The sequence below is a fragment of the Dendrobates tinctorius genome, unplaced genomic scaffold (genome assembly GCF_039654945.1).
Source record: "Dendrobates tinctorius isolate UK_male_01 unplaced genomic scaffold, ASM3965494v1 ptg000293l, whole genome shotgun sequence".
Taxonomy (NCBI): domain Eukaryota; kingdom Metazoa; phylum Chordata; class Amphibia; order Anura; family Dendrobatidae; genus Dendrobates; species Dendrobates tinctorius.
The window spans coordinates 15,778,899-15,799,334 of record NW_027361960.1 but is presented as its reverse complement, the minus strand read 5'-3'; the positions used below and the strand labels follow the sequence as shown (position 1 = coordinate 15,799,334).

Sequence of the window (20,436 nt, the reverse complement as noted above, 5' to 3'; positions counted from 1 at the left end):
TGTAACAGACAGGCATTGTCATTTAAGGGGCTAATAGCTTTTCCAAGTAGATGCTGTTTGTAAAATCAGAATTTATCTGCTGAATATGATGCGAGTTTAGCTCTTGAATCTGCTCCATAGGCAAGCAGCCGACATCAGACGTACCAATAAGTTCAAGGGGATAAATTGTCATTTCTAGAAGAATTAAGTGTTCATGCAAATTCCTTTTCTATTTCACGTTAAACAGCAGCGCTGTGTTCTAATAATCACTGCCCTTTAGGCTTGGCATCTTTCAGATAATAGTTGCCATTTCCTTTCTGTTGATAGGGTGAAAGAGATACGATCAGCTATTCTAACTCAGTAGTTGGTTATCATACAAATGATGTGATTGTGCGTACTCGAAGACTCCACTTGAATCTCCGCTGTCAAATGTACCAAGATACCATGATGGAGATCATGTATCATGTAGATGATGCCACCAACCAAAATCTAACCCAATATGGCCTATTTTCTGCATCACTGCAATTCTATCAGTCACCAAGCTTCACTTATCCAATCTATAACTATCCATACTATGTGCTGCTGGATCAGAACTTGTATCTCCAGGCCACACTACATACATCTGACAGGAACCTCACTCTGTTTGTGGACACATGTGTAGCCTCGCCAGATCCGTACGATTTCTCAACACAAACTTATGACTTAATACGCAACGGGTAAGTTCTTTTACTCTTTTTTGTCCTGCTATTGTCATTTTTCATGTGACTTCATATCTTGTGTCAAACTTTATTTTTTATGTTTGAAATTACACTTGGCATGTTAACTCAGGGTGTAATAGCGATGTAGTTGTAGTGTAATTGTAGAGAACCAAAATCACCTGTTTCCCTTTACATAACTATAGATTTAAACACCCTCTCACCTGTCTGATGAGAGATCACTTTTTTGACAGCTATCTCTCCTGACTCTTTCACATTCTGAGTCATCTCAGCTGAGGTTTCCTAGTCGAGAGTCCCTGCTCGACTTCTCTGGCAGCGACTTATCTACTGGGAGAACAAAAGGATTGGCATTTGGAAATCCAATGTGCTATCCTTCTCTCTTCTGAAAACGTCTGTTGAAGGAGCCTTTAGAATAATATGTATGGAGAGCCTTTCGAAAGTAATCCCACAATTTTAATGTATCACTTATCCACATTATAAGCGATAGATGCCTAATCCATGGAGGTTCCATCACTGAGATCCTCACTATTTACAAGACAAGACAAAATGTTCTGGGTCCCCCCCTTGCCCAGTTTTATAATAAAACTTTGATTGCCTGCAGCTACAGTCATATGTAAAAGTTTGGGCACCCCTATTAATGTTAACCTTTTTTCTTTATAACAATTTTGGTTTTTGCAACAGCTATTTCAGTTTCATATATCTAATAACTGATGGACTCAGTTATATTTCTGGATTCAAATGAGGTTTATTGTACTAACAGAAAATGTGCAATCTGCATTTAAACAAAATTTGACCGGTGCAAAAGTATGGGCACCCTTATCATTTTCTTGATTTGAACACTCCTAACTACTTTTTACTGACTTCCTGAAGCACTAAATTGGTTTTGTAACCTCATTGTGCTTTGAACTTCATAGCCTGTTGTATCAAATTATGAGAAAAGGTATTTAAAGTGGCCACTTGCAAGTAGTTCTCCTATTTGATTCTCCTATGAAGAGTGGCATCATGGGCTCCTCAAAACAACTCTCAAATGATCTGAAAACAAAGATTATTCAACATAGCTTTTCAGGGGAAGGATACAAAAAGTTGTCTCAGAGATTTAACCTGTCAGTTTCCACTGTGAGGAACATAGTAAGGAAATGGAAGAACACAGGTACAGTTCTTGTTAAGCCCAGAAGTGGCAGGCCAAGAAAAATATCAGAAAGGCAGAGAAGAAGAATGGTGAGAACAGTCAAGGACAATCCACAGACCACCTCCAAAGACCTGCAGCATCATCTTGCTGCAGATGGTGTCACTGTGCATCGGTCAACAATACAGCGCATGCATAACGCCTTTTTGTATGACCAAACAACTCAATCTTTGTTTCATCAGTCCACAGGACCTTCTTCCAAAATGTAACTGGCTTGTCCAACTGTGCTTTTGCATACCTCAGGCGGCTCTGTTTGTGGCGTGCTTGCAGAAACTGCTTCTTTCGCATCACTCTCCCATACAGCTTCTCCTTGTGCAAAGTGCACTGTATTGTTGACTGATGCACAGTGACACCATCTGCAGCAAGATGATGCTGCAGGTCTTTGGAGGTGGTCTGTGGATTGTCCTTGACTGTTCTCACCATTCTTCTTCTCTGCCTTTCTGATATTTTTCTTGGCCTGCCACTTCTGGGCTTAACAAGAACTGTACCTGTGTTCTTCCATTTCCTTACTATGTTCCTCACAGTGGAAACTGACAGGTTAAATCTCTGAGACAACTTTTTGTATCCTTCCCCTGAAAAGCTATGTTGAATAATCTTTGTTTTCAGATCATTTGAGAGTTGTTTTGAGGAGCCCATGATGCCACTCTTCATAGGAGAATCAAATAGGAGAACTACTTGCAAGTGGCCACTTTAAATACCTTTTCTCATGATTTGATACACCTGGCTATGAAGTTCAAAGCTCAATGAGGTTACAAAACCAATTTAGTGCTTCAGGATGTCAGTAAAAAGTAGTTAGGAGTGTTCAAATCAAGAAAATGATAAGGGTGCCCATACTTTTGCACCGGTCAAATTTTGTTTAAATGCAGATTGCACATTTTCTGTTAGTACAATAAACCTCATTTGAATCCAGAAATATAACTGAGTCCATCAGTTATTAGATATATGAAACTGAAATAGCTGTTGCAAAAACCAAAATTGTTATAAAGAAAAAAGGTTAACATTAATAGGGGTGCCCAAACTTTTACATATGACTGTATAGCTGGAGTATGCTTAGAGTCTTCCTGCATATCGGTGGTTTAATTCAATGTAAAAAAAAAAATTAAAAATTCGGTATGCAGTTCGCTCCATATACTGAAGGTTTTAGGCAAATATTATTTAATTTTCATATTCTCTTTATCTTTGCAGATGTGTAAGAGATTCTACTTATGTGACTTACGCAACATACTCTTCAATTCAGGCTCGCTTTGGATTCCGTGCTTTTGGGTTTGCTCAGAGGTTCTCCAGAGTTTATCTGCAGTGTAAAGTGACTGTGTGCCCAATAAATAGCTACAACCGTTGCTATCAGGGATGTATCAACAGGCGCAAAAGGGCTTTAGCATCTCCTCAAAAGCAAATACATTTAACAGTGGGACCATTTGTTCTGGAAGAAAGTAATACAAAAAATTAAATAAGCAGTGTCATGATGCCATCATCTGCTTATAATTAATAGTTGTTAAATTGTACTTTGATCCTTTATGACCTAATGTAAAAGAAGTGATGGAAGTGGTGCAATATTTAGTATTTTTCACAATAGAATGTATTCACAGTCACTGTAGTCACTAGCTACTTTGTGTAGTCGGAAAATGTCAATATGTTGTAAAGAAAAAAAGAAATGAATAAAAGTGTGCATAGATAAAAACAGAAGGCTTTTTATATATTCACTATTCCTTACATTTTTAAAAATTACATGGATTTGTTTGATAAGAGTATTTAATTGTTAAGCTAACCTAGTAAGCTGCCAAGTTATATTTACTTTTCAGAACTTGTATAGTTGAGTAGATTTGCATTTGTCATCAGGAGATAATACTAATAATAATATTGTACTAACCTGCTTCTGGCTGTTGTCCTGTAACATCAGACCAAGGTGCTCCTGTGTAAATTCACAATACAAACATGTTCCATTTGTAAATTGGGACAATTTGCCTCGAAGTGTGACATTCTTGCTATTTTCAAAAGTTAGCAAGATATACAAACTGTGTTTTGAAAAGAAAAATTGATGTAAATACTTATGTCCCCAAAAAATGAGAAAGGTACTTAAGGAGTGATACCTTTATAGGCTAACCAGAGAAATTATATTTGCAAGCTTTCAGGGCTCAGGCGGCCCCTTCATCAGGCTTCATTACAAGTGAATTACTGAGAAAAGACGGCAACATTTAAATAGGAATTACAACAGGACATGAGGTGATGCTAGCTAGAGACAGGCCAAGGAAAACAAATTAAGGTTTTTGTTACACATGCAGATGAGGTGGAAGTGTCCTATTGGACATCTGAAGACCTTGTGGAGGTGTGAACTGTGTCCATGTAATGAGTCATGAATTCAGGTGTCAAATTGAGTCCTATGGTTAGAGATGGAAGCATATTTATAGGACTTTTAGATCTGCCATGCTGTGTCCAGGTCTAGAGAAGTGTATCTCTACAGGCATGTCCAGCTCATTTTTAATAGCGTGTTTGTGCAGATTCATCCTTGTTTGCAGTTTTTGTTTAGTTTCCCCGATGTATGTCCCTGCATTGCACTTTTTACATTGTATCATGTACACTACATTGGAGGATGGACATGAAAAAGAGTCCATGATCTTATAGTCCTGATTTGTGTTGGATATGGGGATTTTATCTGTTGGTGATATGTGGGTGCAGGTCTTGCATTTCTTACTGTTACAGGGGACTGTGCCCGTCTCTGAAGGTGATGCGAGGGCACTTCTGACAAGGATATTCCTTAGGTTGGGAGGCTGTTTGTAGGAGAGCAGTGCCAGTTATGGGAATATATTGCTTTCAGTCTGTGGTCTATGTGGAATATGGGTTGGAGGTCAGCGCCAATTTTCCTTAAAATGCTAATGTGAGGGTTGTAAGTGACCACAAATGCCACCCTGATGTTGTCCTACTTCTATTTGTAATCCAAGAGGCTGCTTCTTGGTATCCTTGTATCTCTGTGGATCTGTACATCAATTACAAGTGGATGATACTGATGTTGCATGAATGTTTTCCTAAGTGATAGTAGGTGTAGTTTGTAGGTATCTCCACAATATGCTAACCTGTTTATGGCTAAACTAGAACAAGACTTTTTTGGCATCGTGCACTATCAAACCTCTAGCATACTTCCGCTACATTGATGAACTACTAATAATCTGGAAAGGCTCAGAGGAGGACTTGCTTACCTTCCACGAAAACTTCAACAAATTCCACCAAACCATAAAGCAAACCCTCAACTTTTCAAAGTCCCTAATCCATTTTCTAGACACGACCATATACATCAAAAACAATACCGTACAAACGATTATTTACCATAAACTCACATGACGTCCGGCATACCTGAGATGGAACAGTTTTCATCCAAGACACACAAAACAATAATCTACAGTCAAGCTCTAACGTACATTCAGATCTGTTCAGACAATGAGGATAGAAAACTACACCTACTATCACTTAGGAAAACATTCATACAACATCAGTATCATCTACTTGTAATTGATGAACAGATCCACAGAGCTACAAGGATACCAAGAAGCAGCCTCCTGGATTGCAAACAAAAGGAGGACAACATCAGGGTGCCCCTTGTGGTCACTTGCAACCCTAACATGAGCATTTTAAGGAAAATTGGCGCTGACCTCCAACCAATATTCCAGAGACCACAGACTGAAAGCAATATTCCCATAACTGCCACTACTCTCCTACAAACAGCCTCCCAACCTAAGGAATATCCTTGTCAGAAGTCCCCTCACATCACCATCAGAGATGGGCACAGTCCCCTGTAACAGTAAGAAATGCAAAACCTGCACCCACATATCACCAACAGATAAAGTCCCCATACCCAACACAAATCAGGACTATAAGATCATGCACTCTTTTTCATGTACATCCTCCAATGTCGTGTACATGATACAGTGCACAAGGTGCAATGCAGGGACATAAATCGGGGAAACTACACAAAAACTGCAAACAAGGATGAATCTGCAGAAACACACTATTAAAAATGAGCTGGACATGCCTGTAGGGATACAGTTCTCTAGACCTGGACACAGCATGGCAGATCTAAAAGTCCTAATATTGAAATATCATTTTAATAGTGACAGAGAAAGGAAGATTTGGGAGTTCAAATTTATAAATATATTTCAATCTCTAACCATAGGACTCAATTTGACACCTGAATTCATGACTCCTTACATGAACACAGTTCACACCTCCACAAGAAGGTCTTCAGATGTCTAATAGAACACTTCCACCTCATCTGCATGTGTAACAAAAACCTTAATTTGATTTACTTGGCCTGTCTCTAGCTAGCATCATCTCATGTCCTGTTGTAATTCCTATTTAAATGTTGCCATCTCTTCTCAATAATTCACTTGTAATGAAGCTTGATGAAGGGGCCGCCTGAGCCCTGAAAGTTTGCAAATATAATTTCTCTGGTTAGCCAATAAAGGTATCACTCTTTGAATACCTTTCTCATTTGTTTGGGACATAAATATTTACATCGATTTTTCTGGCTAACACGGTACGACAATATATTGTATTGAACATGAAAAGAAAAATTGAATGCTGGATTTACCTTGCTGTAAGTTGTCTACCAGGGGTGTTCTTCAGGATACAGAGAAGACACGGGCAAGAACAAACAACTCCTACATAGTCCACTCGCCACAACTGCTTTACTTAGTTATGAGGGTAACTCAACCAGACAATAGAAAACATTAAAAAAATTATACAGACATTTAGCCATACTTGAAACCCCAGTACTGCCAAGCATGGCACCCATATGATCTGTACCTACTGTATTTTATATAAATCTACCTACTGGCATGCCTGTCTAAACCAGATGCCCATTACCTGCTTTCACCATGGAGACTGAATTAATTATATGAGAGTGTAGGGTCGGTGGCCGAGCTGGGGGGGTGGTCCCTCTTCTTACCGCGCAAAGACGAAACAGAGACAAGATGGAGACTGATTCTGGGTGCAACAGATCCAAGCTTTATTCACTCGCTGTCCGCCTGACAGCCTCACAGCACTCCGCAATTTTTCCTCAAGGCTCTCTGGTTACAATATGCCACAGAACACCGCACTTTCGTCAGGGACGTATATATACGTACCGTCCCTTTACTCTTGTTGATGTTTTTGACAGGTCCGTCACTGTGGCCGCCTTAGGCCCGTAAACCAACAGTAATTTCACTGGTCACAACGTCTTTCTTAACACGGTATCCGTAACCTCTGTGCCTCGTCGATATAACCTCTGTGTCTTGTCTGTTTTGCGGTATTCCTGTCAGGACCACCCCCCTGACGTTCTCTCCCCTCAGTCCCCCTGGTTTGGATTCTCTTCACAGCGCACAGACTGTCACAGTCCTCCTGTCACTGGAGCTCCCCCTGGGCACCGAAACTTTCTGGAACCCTCCCTCAGTATTTATATCTCTCCCGGTCCCCTGTCACTGTAACTCCGCCCCCCATGACCAACGGTTTCTAAAGCCCTAAGCTGATGTCAAGTCCTCTGCTCACACTCCTCCCTGACATCTAATGGTCAACCCCAGGTACTGCACGTCCACTACACTTTCCTAGCTGTTTCCCCACTGTAGTAACTAACACCTGTCTAAATTGTGCAAACCTATCTTTCTCTATTCTGACACGTCCGCCCGTCTGTCAGGTCACCTTCCCTACAAGAGCAGGGGCATAACTACCAGGGTCGCAGCGGTCGCCACTGCGACTGGGCCCGGGGGGAGTCAGGGGCCCGGCAGGTCAGACCATGATATCTCCCAACCGTGCCGATTCTCGCAGGATAGTCCCGTTTTTGACCCCCCGCATCCTGCACTGAGCCGCCACGCCCCACCATGCACTCCATTATTGCCCTCGCAGATAGACCCATCGCAGCCTGCAAGGAAGTCCTTTTCTGTGCGCACAGGACCTGTGATGAGGTCACAGGAGGGGTGGTGTCAGGGGTCATAAGATGAGGGGCCTCCCGTGTCTGCAGGACTCTGCTGTGCTGGTTGTCATGATGCTGGATGAGGTAAAGTTTCTGTGTGGGGTCGGGGGGGTTTACAGTGTGGATGTAGCAGAGCGGTGTGTGTACGAGGTGTATGGAGCAGAGCCATGTGTGTATGAGGTGTTTGGAGCGGAGCCGTGTGTGTACGGAGCAGAGCAGCGTGTACGAGGTATACGGAGAAGAGCCATATCTGTACGAGGTGTACGGAGCAGAGCCGTGTGTGTAGTTGGTGTACAGAGCAGAGCCGTGTGGGTGCAAGGTGTACGGAGCAGAGCCGTGTGTGTACGAGGTGTGTGCCACATATCTACGAGGTGTACGGAGCAGAGCCTTGTGCGTACTTGGTGTACAGAGCTGAGCCGTGTGGGTACGAGGTGTATGTAGCAGAGCCGTGTATGTACGAGGTGTATGGAGCAGAGCCGCATATGTATGAGGTGTGCGGAGTGGAGCCGTGTGTGTACAAGGTGTGCGGAGCGGAGTCGCGTGTGTACGAGGTGTACGGAGCGGAGCCGCGTGTGTACGAGGTGTACGGAGCGGAGCCGCGTGTGTACGAGGTGTACGGAGCGGAGCCGCGTGTGTACGAGGTGTACGGAGCGGAGCCGCGTGTGTACGAGGTGTACGGAGCTGATCTGCATGTGTACAAGGTGTACGGAGCGGAGCCGCGTGTGTACGAGGCGTACGGAGCGGAGATGTGAGTGTATTTTGGTATGGGGGGCCCCATTTGAAAGTTCGCACCGGGGCCCATAACTTTGTAGATACGCCACTGTATGAGTGTAACGTACAGGCTCTCCTGGGGTTCAGCAGTTTACAATCTTACAAGCATTTACTTCTATTCCCCAACCAAATATCCCTGTCTCATCCTGATATGATCTTACTGAACTCAGATGAATAGTCGTCCTCAATTATCAATTATCAATTATCAAAATTAACCATCTCTATCAGCCAATTAGCTGTGAACAAAGTCTATCGAAGTTGAACAACTTCCCCTTATTATAATGTTCCACAGAAACTCTCTCTCCTGAAACAAAAGGAAGTTCAAGTTTGGTCTGGGGTCCAGTACAGCACCTAGGTGTAGTATTGAATTCTTAGTTGCGGAACAAACAGGAAATGTGGCAACAAATCCAAAAATTCTGGATGCTGATTTTGGCAATAAACGTGGCCTGAACAGTCAATGTACATAAATATCTAACTATATGGTTTATCACAGCTTTAATTCTTTTGGCGCCAGAATGTAGTGTGATGCATGCATGGTTACTTACTGCAACAGCGCAGTGGGCCTTAGTGCTCTTACCGACCTGGGTCTGCTTTGGACAAGCAATCAGTGCATACAGATGGAAGCGGGGTCCCTTGAGCCGGTGAACGGTACTGTTTATGCTTGTGGTTTAACTCCTTAGGTTATCCAACACTTCTCACTCTAGGTCCTGGCCGTTTCCATCTCTAAGCAGTGTTCCTGGCAGAAATTTCCTCACATCTGAACACATTCTGGTCATGGACAAGTTCAGCTCCAATCTGTGCTTTTCTGGTCTAAGGCTACTTTCACACTTGCGTTTTTTTTGCGCTGCGCACTATGCGCAGTGCAAACGCACATAAAAAACGCATCATGTGCTTTTGTGTGTTTTTTGCGTTGACGTGCGCATTACCATGCACACATCAGCGCACCCATAGACTATAATGGGTGGTTGGGTAAAAAAAAAAAACGCATTGCGTGCGCATGCGTTTTTTGGGGACATGTCGGACGCACTAAAAAAATGCAACAGGATGCATTTTGTGCGCCCGAGTGCACACTACAAAAAGACGCATGCGCATACAAACGCGTACAAACACATGTAAATTATAGGAAAAAAAACGCATGCTTTTTTTGCGCAAAAAAGTTAGTGTGAAACCAGCCTCAGTGAGGTGCTTCCACGAGAGGATGTTGTCGGATTCCTCTCCAGCATATCCTCTCCCTGCTCTCATTAGCTGCAAACTGCCTTCCACTTCCACTTCCTGTATCTCAGACCAGTCACATTGTAGTCCCACCTACTGACATTTTATAAGCATATCACAGTCTTTCAGCAATGCTTAGACAACAGCGACATCTTGTGGCCGAATACCAACATTTACTGTAGAGAATAAAATATCTTTACAACAGGTGCAGGGATTTAAAAAAAAACTACCATATATACTCGTGTATAAGCCGAGATTTTCAGCTCTTTTTTGTGCTGAAAACACCTCTTTCGGCTTATACACGAGTGATACGCCAGAAAGTCTGTGGGGGTGGGGGAGTAGAAGACATCATATTCGCCCTCCTGGAGTCTGCATATCAGACTCTGCTACATCTCAGTCTCGGAATCTGCTTCTGAATATGGATGCGTCTCCACTCCGTTAGGGGTGGAGCGCATATTCATTACTTTAAAGAGCGGTGTGACATGGAAGAAGACAGAGAGAGAAATGTAGACTCCAAGACTGAGATGTAGCAGAGCCTGATATGCAGACTCCAGGAGGGTGAGTAGGACTGGGGAGGGTGATCCATGCCATATTCACCTGTCCCCGTTCCACTGCTGCGCTGTCTCCTGGGTCCTCTGGCTGTGAAGTTAAGGTCAGAGGGCGCAATGACGTGTTTAGTGCGTGCCCTCTGCCTGAACAGTCACTGCAGAGAGCTGGCGATGCTGAGGTGCAGCGGGCAGCAATGAGAGGTGAGTATGTCATTTTTTTTTTAAATCGCAGCAGCATTATTATATGGGGCATATATTAATATGGAGCATCTTAGGAAGAATTTTAAAGGAACCGCTGCCTGGGGGGGACGAGAGAGAGAGAAATTTTTCAGCCACCAGAACAGAGTTTAGGGTTAAATTTCCGGCTGAGTGAAGTCTTTTGGGCATGCGCAGTGAGAAGTCTGGATCCTGCCGCCCGAAAAAACGTTGCATGCTCCATTCGGGCATGTGGGCGGACGTCAAAACTTTGGCGGATCCGCAAAAAAACGGATCCAACGGATGGCCATCCGTCAAGATCCGCCGGTAATGCAACTCAATGGGAAAAAAAACGGATCCGCCAAGAAAAATGGCGGATCCGTTTTTTGGCAAATCGGCGGATCTTGACTGATTGTGAAAAACTGAAGTGTGAAACAGGCCTTAGGAGGCCACCATTAACATTTGTGCAGCATTACAGTATATGGAGGATATATTAATATGGAACATCTTATGGTGCCACCATTAACCTTTCTGCAGGTTTTTATGGGCATATATTAATATCGAGCATGTTATGGGGCTACCATTAACCTTTGTGCAGTATTATATGGGTCATTTTTTATGGAGCATCTTATGGGGCTCATCATGAACTGTATGGAGCATTATATGGGGCTCTTAATTCAATATGGATATTCAAAAACATTTAACCTGCTGATGTCTCAATTGATTTTACTTTTTTTGGTATCAATTTTTATTTTTGAAATTTACCAATAGCCACTGCATTTCCCACCCTTGGCTTATACTCGAGTCAATACATTTTGACAGTTTTTTTTTTTTTTTTAGCAAAATTAGGGGCCTCGGCTAATACTCGGGTTGGCTTATACTCGAGTATATATGGTACATAAGGAAAATCCTCCAAATGATTACATAAAAAATAAATTTTGGGGGGTCAAATTTTAAAATATTCTAAAAGGGATGACAATACACACAAAAATGAAAAAATGAAAAAACAAGCAAACATTGAGCAGATGGAGAGATTACATACAATAATAATAGTGAGCTTGTAAAATCTGGCAATAATATCCCAGAATAAACAAATAACAGCAAAATGCTTAAAAAATATATGCAGGGAAAAATTATACACTGCAAGCAAATAAAAATTTAAACACATCAAACTGGACATACAAGCTGGGTTATAATCATCTTAGAAACAGGAACCCATGTAAATAAAATCATGAGGTATACATAATGATAATAATTAGGAACCTATAAGCTGATTAAATTTCTTTGCACATCATGACCGGTCAATATGTGGACAAAATATATAAAGTGCATGATAATAATAAAAAATATACAGTATATTTAGTTATAGAATAATTATAATTACCCAGGGTCCAAACTGCAACAATGTACCCCTTGACGCTCGTTTTGAGAGTCTATTCCTCAGAAGGAGTGCATGAGATTATTCTGGTGTGGGTACAGGTATACACAATTATACCACTCTGGTGAGCCGACACATATCTCACATTGTCATAGCTTTCTCTTTGAACTTTACTAAAAGAGAATGTCAGCAAGTTTTTGCTTCCTAATCTGACAGCAGCCTGATCTAGGCAAAGAAAAGCTGAATCCAACATTGCCTCATTTAAATTACAGGATGCAGCCATTCTGACACAATCCGAGCTTTTAGATTTAGCATGAAGCAGAGCTGAGAAAGCTGCCCCTGCCCACATAAGGCTCTCCATGTACAATGTCCATAGACAGTGAGCTACCTGTCACAGGAGGGGCCGATGTCAGACCAGGAGGAAACGCTGCTGGGTCATCACAATGACAAGCTTCTGGTCCTAAAACAATCATTGTAAGCAAACAAAACCATGTAGTTTAATAAGAGAGGCATCACTGAAATTTGTGTCCTACAGTATGCTGTCTTCAGCTTACATAGCAAAAGCCTGCTGACAGATTCCCTTTAACTTCCTCCAATTAACTACAAATTTGGTTTTCCACAGCTCTCCTTTCCAAAACCTGCACATTGAAAATCAGGTCAGGTAAAGCACCTAGTGAGGGTATGTGCACTATGCGTTTTATACAGGCGTCGGCAGTGTTTTTCCTGAGGCATCTTCTTTGCTGTTTTGCTTGGCATTTTTGCTTTGCTGATTGTGCTAATTTTATCGTTGAGTCACTTTTGTTAGCCACTTCACGACTGTTAAAGCCTGAAGCGATTAAAGGCAGTGAAAAAAAACAGAATAACTACTTGCTATGCATATGTTTATTCTATTTGACATTTTTAAGAGCTTTTTCAGGCATGTTTCAAGCAGAATTCTTCCAAAAAAGACATTGTGTGCACATACCCTTACATTTCTAGTTAAGTTTTTAATTTTTCACTAGGTTTGTAAAAACATATTTTCCAGGACATCCAATCCTGACAGCACGATGGGGGTTGTCCTTTCAATATAGAAAAATTAGAGGGCACCACATATAAGGGATACACAAGAAGTCTGTAAAACAACAACCATAAGAAAAAGAGAAAAGCTACAGATTGAAACCTGGATCACCTAAATAAACAAAATCATTTTATTGGATACAAAAAAGGACATAACCCATTAAAACCCTTTAAAAACATTTAAAAAGTCATGGATATGACAGTAAACCCTGATGGCCTAAAATAAGGCTAGAAAACTCCCCCAAAAAAACAAATGATGTACCCAAATGGTTAATGTTGGTTCACATCGCAGAAAAAATAAGAGTCAATACATATAAGAGTCAATGGTAATAGCTCAATAACTATAAATAATTAGATATGGGCATAATAAGTCAACTCCATTTAGGAAAAGATAGAACAGTACCCATTCATTAGTCACCAACAAAATGATATAAATTGTAAAAATGCGACCATAAATATGCCTCAATAGCTACAATCACTGTGTGAAATCCTATAGGAAATCACAAGGAGGAAGGGAAAACCATCCCACAAAGTGCAAGATGCAATAATCACAAAAGATATACATACAGAAAACCGCATGAATATCAAAAATACCAATCCCTCCAAGTAGAAGCTGAATATAATGATATCCAAGAAGGGTCAGCGCCTGCGCAGTCACATGCCGCCTCCTCACAACACGGAAGTACGTCACAAGGGAAAGGGGAGTAGCCATGGTAACAGGAGAAGAAAATACATGGCATGTTGTACAGTGCAAAGATAGCGATCGCACAACAGAAGTGCATAAAGGACGATTCTAATGCACTAGTGATACTAAGATAATAGTTACAGAAGACAACGATCGCTAGTATTATGTATGTTGATATGCCAAGATAAATGATCCAGCATTGCGCTTGTCTGTTTGTGATCAACAAATAAGTAGTAGTCTTTAGCAAAAGTCAGCACCTGCGCAGTCACATACCGCCTCCTCCATGCATCGATCGTTAGTAATGTGGATATACCATGATAAATAACCTAGTGTTGCGCATATCTGAGTATAGTCTAAAAATAGTAGCTCCTAGCAAGAGTCCGCGCCTGCGCACTCACATGCCGCCTGCTTACAGCACTGAAATCTGGAGGAAAAAATGTATCATAGGCGGAGGCGAATAACAATAGTAACCAATTACAGTTCAATGATGACAATCACACAAGGTGAGTGCATCAAGGGCAATTTAGATGCACCAATAGTAAGGTAGGAAATAGGTCATCAAATAATAATTTGTAAACATGAATATATATCTACCATTGCTTATATCCCAAAACCGATCGGCCCATGCGCAGTAACCTAAAGACTAACAAATGCTCAGGTACAATGTGTTTATAAAGGAGCGCAACTAAAGGCAAAGATGAAGATAAACAATATCGCACAGAAAAACCTGTGTGAATGGTACAACAATAGAGAGTAGAAGCTTCATCAAATAGAAGGTGGCCTCGAAACAACTTGAGATGCTAAATAATTTAGCATACACATGATGCATTCATAAGAGCAACGCACAGATGACTTAAGATATCTCAAAGGTCAGTTGCCTTACAATATGCACATATACCAAAAAAAGCCTAATTGAATACGCATAGAATAAAGAACACACAGTGCTACATCATGTGAACACGTATAAGCAGATTGAGAAGTTTATTAAAAAATCAAGCGATACTAAACATATCGATGCACAGAAGTGTAGTCAAAAGTGTATCAATGCGCCCAATTAGATAAAAAGAACACACATAAGATGTCTCATAAGTCGATTGTTTTGCAGTACGCAAAAAAACCCCATAACCTGCAAAAAGCAAGAAACCTGATTGAATACTAGTAAGGCCGGAAAAAGTGAAAAACGCAATACTACATAATGTGAGCGCGTACAAACAAATTCAATAGTTTATTATAGAATTTAATGACACTGAACGCATCAGTGCTCAAAGATATTCAGAAATTGATGCACCTATATAGAAAGAATGAATACCCACACAGAAGGTAGTCAAAATCAAGGCCATCAACTAAAGAGCCCATTATAGTCCTTTTCAGAGTAAAGTGAACATAAATACATTTACCCAGCCACTCCCTGTAGATTGTTATTAAGAGGTCAATGGTACCTCAAACAAACCAAAATGGCTTATGTCATATCTCGACCAAGATGAGATGGTCATCAAAATTCAAAGAACCCAAATATTATAATACTGTAGGCATATCATGATTATTATTAGTAGATCAAAATATGGTCATCAAAATTCAAAAGACACAAATATCGTGATACTCTAGTCCTATCATGGATATTCTCAGTAAATCAAATGGACTAGTACAGGTATTGAGTCCATAATATATAGTACATTAATTTAAAGGGCAATAGCTAGGATCAAAGATTGTACATCATTCTTCGGTTAAAGAACTCAAGGCCCACATCACATATTGATGCGGAATTAAGTGGACAAGGAAAAATAGGGCAAAAATCGCCCAATAAAGTATATATTGAAGCAAGATATAACCATACATTCATTCTATATACGTGGGAGGTAAAAAGAGAAAATAGGCAACCCCACCTTATGGATAGAGCCTGCCTAAGAGTATAACAAATGATGAATGGAAAACAACTGTCTTCCAGATATTTTCCACAAGCTCCTCCCACAATGGACATGAAAGATAGAAAAACATACACTTTATTCTGAAAGGGAGATATCCCGAGAAAGACCAATTAGATACGCCTCAGCATAGAACAAACAGAGAGAAATGAACACATAAGATGGCAGCCAAGAGATGTTGAGATATTCCAGAAACAGAATCCACACCGAAAGATTCTCAAACTGATGATATCTTGATAGTAGTCCAGTAGAAAAGTTCAGTATTTACCCAAAAGCACCTGTAAAGGCAAAGAAAAAAGGGTACTATCAATGACCAACCATCAAGACAGGCAAATGGGAGCATAAGGCCAGGTCCAAAGGCTATATAAATGGATCAAAGTTGTTTATAAAAACCAGTAAAAAGAAGATCCTCATTGAGTCCCATTGGTGAAAGACTACGTAGATTAAAGATCCACTTGGACTCACATTTAAGAAGTTCCAAAGTGATATTGCCCCCTCGGATGTTAGTTTGAATGTATTCGAGGCCCCTAACCGTAATACCCCTACTGCAACCACCGTGTTCATTCAAAAATTGCATAGCAACCGATGTCAGGGTTTTGCCTTTCTCTTTGTCCAATTTGGCGGTATTAATATTTGAGAGATGTTGCTGAATTCTCTTTCTAAGTTCCTGAGTTGTCTGACCAACATAGATCTTAGGGCATTTATAAATCAATGCATAGACCAAATTTCTTGATCTACAATTGAAAAAGGTTTTGGAATGAGCCAAGAACGTCAGGGTGGGAAGAGAAATCCCCTCACTTCCAATGGTCAAATTACAGATATTACATCCCCCACACGCAATGGTGCCTCTTAAACGTGTACCCCTACTTAAACTGCGAGTGGGTCTCTTAAGATGATGTGACACAATGAGTCCTTGAGTGACAGGGCCCTCCTAGCAATAAGACTGGGTTTTGAGGAGATATGTGGTATAAGTCTTGGTTCACTAGCAAGCATTCCCCAATATCTTGTAAGGATGCTGCAAATATCCTGCCACTGATCACTGGGGAACGCAATTTTTTAGGAGTTAGGTCAGACAACTGTTCTTAATTAATTTTTGGATGCTGAATCCAGAAATGATCTCAGTTTTTCTCTATCACATCAAGTTTTTGAACTATAGGATTTTTGTCTTCTCAAAAATATGTAAACTACTGTACCTAAAAAGTTTTTTTTTTTTAAATAGTACAAATATGAACAAAAAATGAAATATATAAGAAATAGGCATGACAAATATGTTTTTTAACACTATCATGTTTTTTACAAAGGATATATATATATATATATGTATATATGCAAGTATTTAAGGTAAAAATGTACATTTATAGCTTTTTCTGGAGTGTTTAACTTGAGGACAATCACGTTTGATGCTCCAGCAATAGTCAGCCATCATATGTACATCCCATCTACCCTGGTAACGGTCTTCCATAACCTTCAAATCTTGGTGAAATCGTTCACCTTGCTCATCGCTAACAGCACCAAGATTTTCCGGAAAGTTGGCAAGATGGCAATGCAGAAAATGTAGTTTAATACTCATGTTGCAACCAAGCGCTTTGTAGCTCTCCAATAGTTTCTGAACAATTTCTTTGTAATTACTTGCACGTGTATTTCCAAGAAAGTTCTTGACGACGTCTTTGAATGATAACCAAGCATTCTTCTCAAGATCTGACATAGTCCCAGTGAAATGTTCATCTTTGATGAGCTGTCGAATTTGTGGACCATCAAACACACCAGCCTTGATTTTTTCAATGGACAGTCCAGGAAGTGCCAACATGATGTACTTAAAACAGTCGCCGTCAGTTGGCAATGCTTTCACAAATTGCTTCATGAGACCTAGTTTTATGTGCAGAGGTGGGAATAGTATATTCTTCCTGTCAACAAGTGGCTGATGTAGAATGCTAGGATCTCCAGGTTTAAGACCAGATCTTGGAGGCCAATTCGACTCAACCCAATGCTTTTCTCGAGCTCTGCTATCTCACATACAGAGAAAGCAGAGATACTTTGTGTACCCACGTTGCTGACCAAGAAGGAAGCAAACCATTTTAAGGTCAACACAGATGATCCAATTGTGTGTGTCATATTTCAATAACTCAATAACTCTCTTTACATCTCCATGTTCTTCACGAAGAGAGACAGAATGCCCAGTAGGGACTGCACCAAATAAATTGCCATTGTGTAGAAGGACACACTTAAGACTCCGCTTTGAGCTATCAATAAACAGTCGCCATTCATTTGGATTGTACATTGAAAGCCCTAATTCTTGTAGTAAACCAGGAATATTATGGCAAAACACAAAACAGCTGTCACACCGAAAGTACTGCAAAAATGTACTTTCTCTAGTATGAAAGTATGATACCTTCGCTCCTTGTTCAAGTAACTGTTTCTCATTCAGCCTTGATGCTAGTAATTCTGAAGCTTTTTTTGCTAAGCCCAATTCACGTGCTAAATCATTTAACTCGTGCTGATCAAATCCCTTACGAACTGAATCCTTGTGACTTTCAAATTCTGCATCATTGCTGTCACTGTGTTCGTCAACATCACTCAGAACTTCTAGAGATGGTAGCTGTTCGAAAACTGGCACTGGAATTTCAGCTGAATGAGGCATTGGTCTGATAGCTGACGGTAGATTTGGATATTCTATTTTACTTTTATTTTTCCTGTTAAATCCTGATGTTTTCACTAAACAGAAGTAACAGTCTGTGGAATGACTTTTTTGCTCTCTCCACACCATGGGGATACCAAATGCCAACTTTTCACGTGTTCCTTTGGTCCACATCCGTAAACTCTCGACACACTGCTTGCACACTATGTGAGGGGCCCATGGCTTATCTTGATCACCGAGTTTTACTTTAAAATATGCAAAATACGCTTGTTTGACAAATGCACTGATGTTTGCCCTTTGAACTGGAATGGTGAAAACACCACAAATATAGCAGATGGAGTCAGGGTTGTTTAAGCATTTACGACGAGAGGAAGAAGGAGCAGACATGATCTGAAACAAAGGAAATATGTACATAAGTAAATAAAACACTGAGATGGAAAGTTACAAGCTTTGAAAACTAACAAAGAAAAAAATCATAAAAGATATATAAATTACAACTAAGCGCCCAATGTAAAGAGAAAAGCTATCACAAATCCTATTTATTCCTACTATGATACATTTTTTGTGTAAAGATATTGATAATTATGACGTATTGGGAGCTGTACACACCTCTCACCACACTGTCTCAGTTGTGACTACTCTTACAAGTTGCCACGTAGCTCTATATGAGTCGAATTGTACTCAGATAACAAGTCTTATTACAGAAATCAGTGCAATTGTGCTTCTATGGCAGGTAAGTTGAGGAGGAAAAACTTGACGTGATAGAAAAAAACTGACTACATTTTTGGAATCAGCATGCCAATTTTAGTATAAATCAGCTCAAAAACCTAACTCAACAGAAAATTTTTTTCAAATTGTTCCCCAGTGTTATTGAATGTTGTCACCACCCCCAAAGGTTTGGTAGTCTGTCGTATTTGTGGACATAACAGTTTGTCTCGATCACTGTCCCTTGCCACTACAAATGTCTTGGAAATTACCTTTTTAGGATATCCTCTGTTTTTGAAACGTCCAGTCAAATCCCGTGCTTGTGTCAAAAAGTCTCGTTGATCGGTACAATTTCTTTTAAGTCAATAAAATTGTCCCTTAGGAATACCATTTTTCAAGTGGTCCGGGTGAAAACTTGAGTAGTGCAAAATGCTGTTTGTAGAAGTAGGTTTTCGATAAAGGGTGGTCTTGATATGTTATTCCTCCACAGCCAAATGAAGATCCAAAAATTCTGCCACTGACCCCGAAAAGTTAGCTGTAAGTCGAATGTTCAAATTGTTATCATTTAGACCATCAACAAATAGCTTGCACTCCTCCAGTGACCCTGTCCAAAGTAGAAGAACATCGTCAATGTACCGACACCACTTAAAAATGTGCTCTTGAAATGCTGTTATACAAAAGACTTGAGTGATCTCCCACCACCCGAGAAACAGATTCGTATACGATGGTGCGCATCGTGCCCCCATCGCGGTCCCAGATACCTGCCTATAGAACACACAAAATAATTCTTGTCCAGAACAAAGTGTAAAAGGTCCAAGATGAAAGAATCATGTCCATGATTTCCAGTGGAATGTTGTTCCAGAAAGAAGGATACCGCCAGGACTCCCAAATCATGCCTAATACAGGTATAAAGAGATTCAACATCAAGGGTCACCAAGATAGTGTTAGATGGAACAACTAGATCTTTGAACAAAATTAACAAATGAGAGGAATCCCTCACATATGAAGCCAAAGAAGTCACTATAGGTTGCAAAAAAAGTCAAACTAAATACATGGCCGTTCAAAGATACCACCGATGCCAGACACAATGGGCCTACCTGGCGGCTCCTGTAGACACCTATGCACCTTAGGCAGCATGTAAAATGTGGGAATTCTCGGGTGGTGGGTAGTCAAAAAGTCTCTTTCTTTCTTGTCAATGCACCCAAGTGTGAAAGCAGTCTGTAACAGTTTGTCCAATTTGGATTTGAAACAAGAGGTAGGGTCGGACGGAAGTACCTGGTAACATAAAGAATTGTTAAGTTGTCTTTTCGCTTCTTTGATATACAAATCCACAGGCCAGATGACAACATTGCCACCTTTGCCCACCTCCCTAATCACCAAATCCCTATTGTTTCCCAAATCACGTATAGCCTTCTTTTCAGATTTACTCACATTATTCAGATGATTGATTTTCGTATCAAGGGATTGAACATCTCGACACACTGAATCAAAGAATATCTGGACCACTGGAAAA

General features: G+C 40.5%; 1 protein-coding gene across 14 annotated transcripts in view; it reads left to right on the top strand.

The window, feature by feature from the left end:
- Positions 1 to 3,564, top strand: part of LOC141072913 (scavenger receptor cysteine-rich domain-containing protein DMBT1-like) — a 490,185-nt gene extending 486,621 nt beyond the window's left edge. For all 14 annotated transcript variants that reach the window (XM_073560164.1, XM_073560162.1, XM_073560161.1 and 11 more), the window contains 2 exons: positions 307 to 695; positions 3,067 to 3,564. In XM_073560164.1, the coding sequence (XP_073416265.1) occupies positions 307 to 695; positions 3,067 to 3,328 (651 nt within the window). In that variant the 3' untranslated portion in view covers positions 3,329 to 3,564. The remainder of the gene's footprint in view (positions 1 to 306; positions 696 to 3,066) is intronic.
- The last annotated feature ends 16,872 nt before the right edge of the window (positions 3,565 to 20,436 follow it).